At 44.3% G+C, this 8909-nt stretch overlaps 1 protein-coding gene across 1 annotated transcript in view; it reads right to left on the bottom strand.

The window, feature by feature from the left end:
* Positions 1 to 1951: 1951 nt before the first annotated feature.
* Positions 1952 to 8909, bottom strand: part of LOC126416300 (astakine-like) — a 113238-nt gene continuing 106280 nt past the window's right edge. The window contains exon 3 of the mRNA XM_050083959.1: positions 1952 to 3267. Coding sequence (XP_049939916.1) covers positions 3032 to 3267 — 236 coding nt within the window. The 3' untranslated portion in view covers positions 1952 to 3031. The remainder of the gene's footprint in view (positions 3268 to 8909) is intronic.

Raw genomic sequence — 8909 nt, 5'->3', positions numbered from 1 at the left:
ACTGTGTCGTGTCCCTTTAATTTAGTAGATCGATAAACATTGTAGTCTACACTACAATTTTCACCTTTTGAAAAAGAGAGCTGTTGTGTCTAGACAAGACAGCCTAGACACAATGAGAGGAAGCCGAAAGGCACGCGCTAAGTTAAAAGGATGGCGTGAGGTCTGAAACAGGATACATAATGAATGCTATAATGAAAAGTACGTAGCTTCTGGAATACTTAACTTTAATCCATCCTTTTGGTACATCTGGAGATTGTGGCATACCAGTGAGACTCTTTAGATACATGCAATGTTACTAATGGCGCCTTGCTAGGTCGTTGCCATTGACTTAGCTGAAGGCTATTCTAACTATCTGCTCTGCAAATGAGCGAGGCTTCGACAGTGTAGTCGCTAGCTACGTCGTCCGTACAACTGGGGCGAGTGCTAGTCCGTATCTCGAGACCTGCCTTGTGGTGGCGCTCGGTCTGCGATCACACAGTGGCGACACGCGGGTCCGACATGTACTAATGGACCGCGGCCGATTTAAAGCTACCATCTAGCAAGTGTGGTGTCTGGCGGCGACACCACAAGAGCACTTACCTTTTTAGAGAAATGTTTCAGCTTTAGTCATCAATCTTCCCAAAACAGAGATAAGGGTGACACTCACACACAGCACTACGTCAGCGTGATCAACCACATATGTGGCCCCTTCTCCCACCCTTTTGTCGAAAACCCTGAGATATAGCCGCGGTACGACGAAGGAAGAGGGTTTGGACAGCCGAGGAGAAAGGAAGAAAATGACGACGACGGAGCAAGAGAGAGAAAGAAGGAGAGAGGAGGTCACAAAACCTACATAAACGCCACTTCTCTCGGTCGTTAAGTGAAGACCGTCGGCCACTGCGTGTTCAGTGGTGAAGGTAATGCCGGAAATATGGTATTTTCAGCACAGTCTTGGCAATGTGGACCTCGGAATATTGAATTCGCTAACGGTTTCAGAAACGGCATGTCCCAAGCGTCTAGCTCCAACTACCATTCCGCGTTCAGAGTCCCGTCGTGCGGCCATAATCACGGTGGAAACCTTTTCACGTGGATCATCTGCTCACAAATGACAGCTCCGCTAATGCACTGCCCTTTCAAAACTTGTGTGCGCGATGCCACTGCTTTCTGCGTGTGTGCGTATCAGTATCCGATGACTTTGGTCACCCCATTGTAAAGTGCCTGTATCAATATCTTTGGTGACTCATAAGCAGATTTTGTCAATAGTTTTCATCTTTATTTTGTAAGAAAGTAAGTTTCGTTTCATATATCCCTCGCTTTACCACCACAGTACTAAGAATTGTCCTCTATCCCACCCCCACCCCTTCCCCTTTAGAGCAAGGATAGAATTTTAATTGGTGCCCTCTGCCTGAACCAATGGGATAAACTAAGAATGTTGTATGATTATTGGCACTGACCTGGTCTCATCTCCTTGAATGACCAAGTGTACAGAAACTATTCAAATCTGAGGTGAACGGCGACAGAAAACTTTCGTCGTCTTTAGGACAGCAGATAACTGCGCAAAATACGATAAAAATTTTATACCTGAAGTATGTCACTCCTTGTTGAAACACTCCTTGTTAGGTATGTACTAAAACAGTGTAGAACGAACTGAAGTAAAACTTAAACCCTTGCGTATCACTCCGCAGCTGCGCACAGGAATGTTAATAAGAGATAGGGAAACAATATAGGTTCTTTCATTTTAAATGAAATCAGGAAGAACATAGCCCCCTTCTGTAACTTGCCTCCACAAGCGCGCGCGCGCGCGCGCGCGCGCGCGCGCGCGCGCGCGCGCGCGCGCGCGCGCGCACACACACACACACACACACACACACACACACACACACACACACACACACACACACACACACACACACACACATTTTTGATAAGCAGAGAAAAGTACTGAAGTAGGATGTAGCAAATAATTCCAAACTAAGTGTAACTCATCATTTCTATTTGTAGAGTCCAACTACAAAAGTACATAAAAAGTACATGACATATTTACAATAAAATAATCTCAATATTAAGCAGAACTATATAAGAAAAAAATGGACTTATAATTCGTTACGTTACATATTATGTATGTTCATTAGTGAACGAGCAATGGACGTTGTCAAACAGACATCCATCATGGAATTATATGTGTATGGTGAGGAGACAAGTTTAATATTTTCGCGAGATTACTTTGAGTGTAAAAATCTGTATACATTCAGCATACCGAATAGAGATATTTCTTAGTCAGCGATACATTCGCTTTATAGATATCACAAGCAGCGAAAAATTTACAAGCAGTAGGAGACGTTTCAACGATAGTGAATAAGGTAACTAGAGAATTTATAAAAAAGAGATGCATAAATCCTTTCATTTGCAAAATAAAATCACAAAAGATACGTATAGAGAAACGAAGCACAAAATCAGCGACTGAATAGGAACCTAGGATCAAACATAGAATAAAACAGAGATTGAATGTTGTGGATCTTGGAATGTGGCTACATTTCAAAAAAGGGTAGTTGACGGAGAAAGGAGAACTAGAGTGATTTAGTCTTTTTTGTGGTATAAAATTGCTGGATTAGGTTAGTTAAGAAGTAGGATTCAGGAGAAGTGAAAGAAGAAGTTTTTTTAATCATTTACACGAAAGGTAAAAGTTTTGATATCAAGGGGATCATTATAAACAGTAACATAGGAAACATTAGAGATCAGTGTTAAAGAAAAAAGTGAGAATGCACATCTAATGTCAAGAGTGTGTTATAATATCAAGGATACAACATGAAATACAAGAATGAGGTTTTGAGGACATGTAATGTCAAGAATGTGTTATTATGTCACGGATACAACATGAAATTTAACAATGAGATTCACGTGAAATTAGTCGAAGGATAGGGCCCAGAGTTTCTTTAAACAACTCTCAAAGGCTTGTGCGGTACTGTATCAAGCGAATAAAAAGCCAAGGCCTTTTTTCTTTCAGACGTATTATGAAATCGTAGACTCTGTGTCGACAACAGTCCAAGGAGCATCAATCGTCGAGTTCGTTGAGAGACTGCTTGGCGAGCGGGTCGGCGCACGTGGCTGAGTCCGGACTGCACAGCAGCCCCGGCGCGCATGCGCAGACGACGCTGTACACGTCGACCAGTTGGACGACGCTCCCGTCCAGGTAGCTGACGGACATGTTGCGCGGCTGGCTGATGGGGCTGCACGGGTCGCCGACCTCGCCGCGGATCTGGCATGAGGGGATGCTGAAGCGCGCAGTGCCTGCGACAGAAAAGCGAGCCCTGTGGAGGAACGGCCGGGTGAAATGTCAGTCCGTCAAGGCGGGTGGAGACGACCTCAGCAGCATTTCTACAGAGTTGCATTTATTTTTGAAGGCAGAGTTGGGAGGGAAAGGGGGGGGGGGTGAGGTTCGTCATGCTTCTGAGGTGTTTCACGTGGCACGCCACGATTTCTGGTATTGTATTCAGTGCGAGACAAATGGTCTCCCGCTAGCAACTGACGAAAATTACAAGGCCGTTCTACAACTCAAATGGTTCAAATGGCTCTGAGCACTATGCGACTTAACTTCTGAGGTCATCAGTCGCCTAGAACATAGAACTAATTAAACCTAACTAACCTAGGGACATCACACACATCCATGCCCGAGGCAGGATTCGAACCTGCGACCGTAGCGGTCGCTCGGCTCCAGACTGTAGCGCCTAGAACCGCACGGTCACTCCTGCCGGCTGTTCTACAACTACTGTGGTTATATGTTTCCATGGGAATCTTACTTTACACTACACACCACGTATGAGGAAGTTCATCTGTGATTATGTATGTGTACATAGAGGAGTGTTGAATGTCCACAACTACTTGTGAAAATATCTGACTTGGTTCTTCTGGTCGTGTCTTCTCGGCTCTGATAAAGCTAATCTAAAATTCAGTTGTATTCGACCGCGACTCGGACACAAGCACTTTTCAGCCTGAGGTGAGGTAGCAAGGAATATGTAGGGTGCGTGTATACAGTTCGTCGACTAGTGGTTCAAATGGCTCCGAGCGCAATGGGACTTAACATCTGAGGTCATCAGTCCCCTAGAACTTAGAACTACTTAAACCTAACTAACCTAAGGACATCACACACATCCATGCCCGAGGCAGGATTCGAACTTGCGACCGTAGCGCCTAGAACCGCTCGGCCACTCCGGCCGGCGTCGACTATGGATAAGATGTGTCAAAAACTGTGTTGCAATTAAGTGGAAGTTCAAGTCGGATATTATTGTCTTCCACATGAAATGGGTAAGCAGTTATGAGTCCTGTCTCTCATCCAGCTAATTGTCGATCCTTCCGATTTGACAACAAGCCAATGTATGTAATGCCGTAATATTGATTATATAATGAGGACACGAACGCACATCTTTTATAAATCATCTCTTCTCAAAAAGAGTACCACAGGTTCCTAAAACCTTTATTGTAACTTCGGTGATTATTCTGTCCATTTACGAACTCCTTTCTACACTTCCATAAATCAATGTAAGATGGTGCATGTGTAACAACTACCGATAACTGCAGTGCCCAGCATTGCCCGGGATGTTTAATATCTGTTACACAAGGTGACTGGCCCTGTGCCTTCTTGATATTAACTGGTGTTTGAGCCGTGTATCGACTCGTGTTACACCTTGTGTTTAGATTGCATTGGTTTTCCTTTTCTTCCCCTGACATATTTGTTTGATATGTTGTCTGTCATTAAGTGGCTGCTTTGTTGTCTTTTCCCTCTGCTATCGATATCTGCGTTTTTGCTTCCGGGAAACTGCTACGGAGGAAGTGAGATCTTTGACCGGTTGTAACCTCGTGTGGTGGCGCGGAAGTAGGGGGTTGCGCGCAAAGAGAGTGTGGTGGACATGGTAGGGCAGTGTGGCTCTCCAGCGCGAAGCAGGCGTGGTCGGTTGTACCGAGTCGCCACGTGATGTATGTCGGTTGTGTGCAACGAGCGGGTCGAGTTGACGGAAGAGCTCCCCGCGTGTCGATTGTATACAGAATCGCCCCACGAGCAGTTGCTGTTCATTTCGCCTTGGTGGGACGTTAACAAGCTTCTTTAAATCCTCCGTTTCAACACTGGAGTTCAAAAGGAGACACGTAACATGAAGGAGCGGTCACTACCCGTCAACGTTGCAGAGAAGACGTGAACTGCGGTGACAGCGTGTTGTCGCGTGATCGTGGCGTGTTGGGTACGCTGGCGACGCGTGCGTGGTCGGATGTGTGGATCCTTGCCATCGGAGGTCGTGTACTGCCTGTTCGAGCATAATCGCAAGTTAAGTTCGTGGGGGGTTTAATCATTAAGTAATAATTTTGTGTAACCAGCGTCTCTTCTGCCTTGTGGCCTCCGGCGCTCGGGTTTCCTGTCCCTGGCACCGGTGTAATTGAAGACAGTGATCTTTCCTCCTCCTCTCGTTACTGTCCGATGGGAGGTGTAGTTTTGGCAGTTTAATTGTTTCGCTATTCTGTCGTGGATTATGAGTAAATTCATGCTTCTTGTTGGTTGATCATGTGGTCGCTCATTCAGGACTGTGTGGCGTAACGTTTCCTTGCAAAAGGTTAGCTCTAATTCTGTCAGCAAGTTAAGCCATCTTGTAACAAGTTTTCGCTGGCTAAAAATCGGTGCAGTGACCAGCCTGAGAGCGGCAATTGTGTTTACGGGCGTATTTAAATTGGTCAGTATTCTGTCTAGTCCGAGCATCCATGAGTGGGTGATTTGTGGCTGGCTTACACGGTCCGTCATATCTGTTATGTTCTAATTATATTCCAGGACACATTTGTTTAAATTTTTTTTAAATTCCTCCAAGTTTGTAAATTCTTTTTATTGGCATTAATCGTGTGTTTCCTGAGACCTGTTTAATTTTTTTAATGGCGGTGTTGGTAGCTTCACTACCTCAGCGTATTTTACTAACAAAGTTTTGTATTTATTTTAGTAGCCTGTTTTCTAATGTTCTTTAAATTTTTTTAAATTGTTGTATTGCTATAAATTGTTTTGATTGGCGTTAGCGGCGTGTTTTAAAAGATAGTTTATTGCCGTACTGCTAGCTTCTGTGTTGTTTTAATTTTTTTTTATTGTTGTATTGCTATAAATTACTTGATTGCCGTTAGCGGCGTGTTTAAAAGGCTGTTTATTGCCGTATTGCTAGTTTCTGTAAGATATGAATAAAAGATTTGTGAAAATCTCAACTCGACAGTAAACTACTAGAAATTTGGCCCCGTTTCCCAACTTGTGGTGTGGCTTGTAGTAACCGTAACCACATAGAGGAGTTTAAAAGTTTATTATCTGTAAGCATACAGTATCTATCGTTGTTTATCATCAGAGGTCGCTACAGACGCCTGCTCAAAAATCACCATGCAGCCCAGGTAACCGAAGCCAATACACATTACCACAACTGATGGAAAAAATGCGTCACAGTTCTAATCACACTTCGAAACTGTCGTGAAAAACCCATTGGTCACAATGAACGAGTCATAATGCAACACACGTAATGGGGAAAATCATCGTTCTTAAGACTGCAGAGGGGGCGGTAGTTGAACGTGCGTTCTCCTCTATGTACAACCACAAACTGCCGAAAAGCAACCGCAGCCACACACTGCAGTGTCTTCAGTACAATGCGCTCTAGCAAGCATGCTGCCGGGTGGTTAGTGTTATTGACGCTGACATCTTGTAACTGCTCCTCAGTCTCTGCCCCACCCTCCCTGCAGCTTCGTCCATGTGATCGTCCCAATTTAAGTCGTCCCAATTTAAGTCGAAGAGTGCTATATCTAGGAGATTCTGCATCTCGTGGAGAAACAGGACGAGCTGAGTTAATTTGACAGGAGCACGTTTTCACCACTCGGTGGAAATGGGAACATGTAGTCGTAGCTCCGCCAAACTTGTACATTTTGTAAAAATGGCTCTGAGCACTATGGGACTTAACATCTGAGATCATCAGTCCCCTTGAACTTAGAACTACGCAAACCCAACTAACATAAGGACATCACACACATCCTTGCCTGAGGCAGGATTCGAACCCGCGACCGTGGCGGTCACGCGGTTCCGGACTGAAGCGTCTAGTACACTCTGTAAGGCCAGTGGTAAACGAAGCTTTCCCCTGCAGCACAGGGTAGTCAAAAAGATAGTTTGAGTGTCTACAGCGGTGTCTCTTGTTGGGAGAACTAGGAAGACTCCACGACTCTAGGACGAGGATTTTGCTACTACATTGCAACACATCTCCAAATTACATACAGACACTGCAGTTCGAAGGAGATCTGCATCTCTTAGGGTGCATTCATGTTTATCACCTAAACATTCTCTCCTACCTTGATATTTTGTACCATCCAACTGAGGAAACCTACTATCTATAAAAACTCAGCTAACGTCGTCCGTTAGAGAACTCGATAAGACATTACTATGTCCCTGTCCTCTGATATATCTGAAACAAATACAGTCTGCTTTGCGGCATTGACCATATGTGGCGATCCTATTAAATATATAGGTATTGGTTCATTGGAACAGGTGGCTTCTTGATCGAACTTGCTTCCACAGACCGTGTAAAGCCTCATCATCTGTACTGTAGGAGGACAGTATGCAATAGACTATCAATTTCATGAGAGGGTTCCTGTATTGCTCCTTCATAAGCAGTTTAATACATTGTTTTTGTTGTTTGTAACACATCCAATCAGTGTACACCGCCAAATGCTTTGTTTTTTCTACCTTGACTTACAGGCCCATGTCAGCTGCTGCTAAACCGACATTAATACATTTCGATCCTTTGACTTTCACAGAAAGCTGAACATCGCATGATGTAAACTATACAGCTACCACAACACATACTGGTAGAAATAAATCACAGAGGCGATGTTTCTCATTGATAAAAATATGGAAGATATCGCAACATATGGAAACTGGAAGAGTTTGCGGTATTGTAGAGCGCTTCCAACAGCTATTCGAAGGTGATGACCTATACAGTTAATCTTATCTTCCCCATCGACAGGGTAGCGGACGTCTCGGTGGGATCTCGAATATCATTGTTCCTTCATTTTGCAGTCATGTACATGATTACTGTTCTGGTGTTGACCTTCGCTGGAAGGTGCTGTTCGCAACATGCGTGAGGTAGTGCAAATAAAAAGGGGTACTTTTACCTTGTTGGTGAAAAAGTAAAAATAAAAGCATGAGAAGGGCATCGTAGCATATGGAAATAGGACGAGTCTGCAGTATTGAGGAACGCTTCCAAAAAAACTGAATGAAGGTGATGGCCTCTACATTTAATCCCATGCTCCACAGCGACAAGTAACAGATATCCAGTGTTCCGCCAAGGCTCCTTCCATCTCAATCGAGTGGTGTCAGTCATTCATTATGGAGTAATGAACAGCGTAGCCAGTGGACAGTAGGGATGGGAGAGACACCACTGATATGAGACGATGTACTGTAATACGCACTGCAGCTGATGGCGAGATAAATTTTAGCAATTTTACCTGTGGGTCCGTAATTTCAACTTAAGTCAATGACATCGCTAAATCACCACTCCACTACTCTGCAAGTACCTTACACTAGATTGTGAATGCAGCTAGATGACTGTGCAGTACATCCAGTCGACCATATACACCAAAGTATATCAGACAGTGACCTACATATTTCCAGCACATCGATCATAGTGCAGAGTTTACGATTACGACTGGTCATTTTTCCCTGTGTGGATGGACGCCACAGTCTATCGTCGCATTCGTAGGATAAAATCGGAGATTGACAGGTTCCTCCAACATTGTCCTTGACCGATCCTTCCTGCAACACTAATCTTACCCATGACACCCATCCGAAAGCACAAGATCTCCACAGATGCGAGCGTGTCGAGGAGGGTAGCAGCACCTTGTAACGGTGTATAGTAGACATGAAAGTGCTGCGTTGCTAT

This window comes from Schistocerca serialis, chromosome 8 (genome assembly GCF_023864345.2).
Source record: "Schistocerca serialis cubense isolate TAMUIC-IGC-003099 chromosome 8, iqSchSeri2.2, whole genome shotgun sequence".
Taxonomy (NCBI): Eukaryota; Metazoa; Arthropoda; class Insecta; order Orthoptera; family Acrididae; genus Schistocerca; species Schistocerca serialis.
This window is presented reverse-complemented; position numbering and strand designations above follow the sequence as displayed.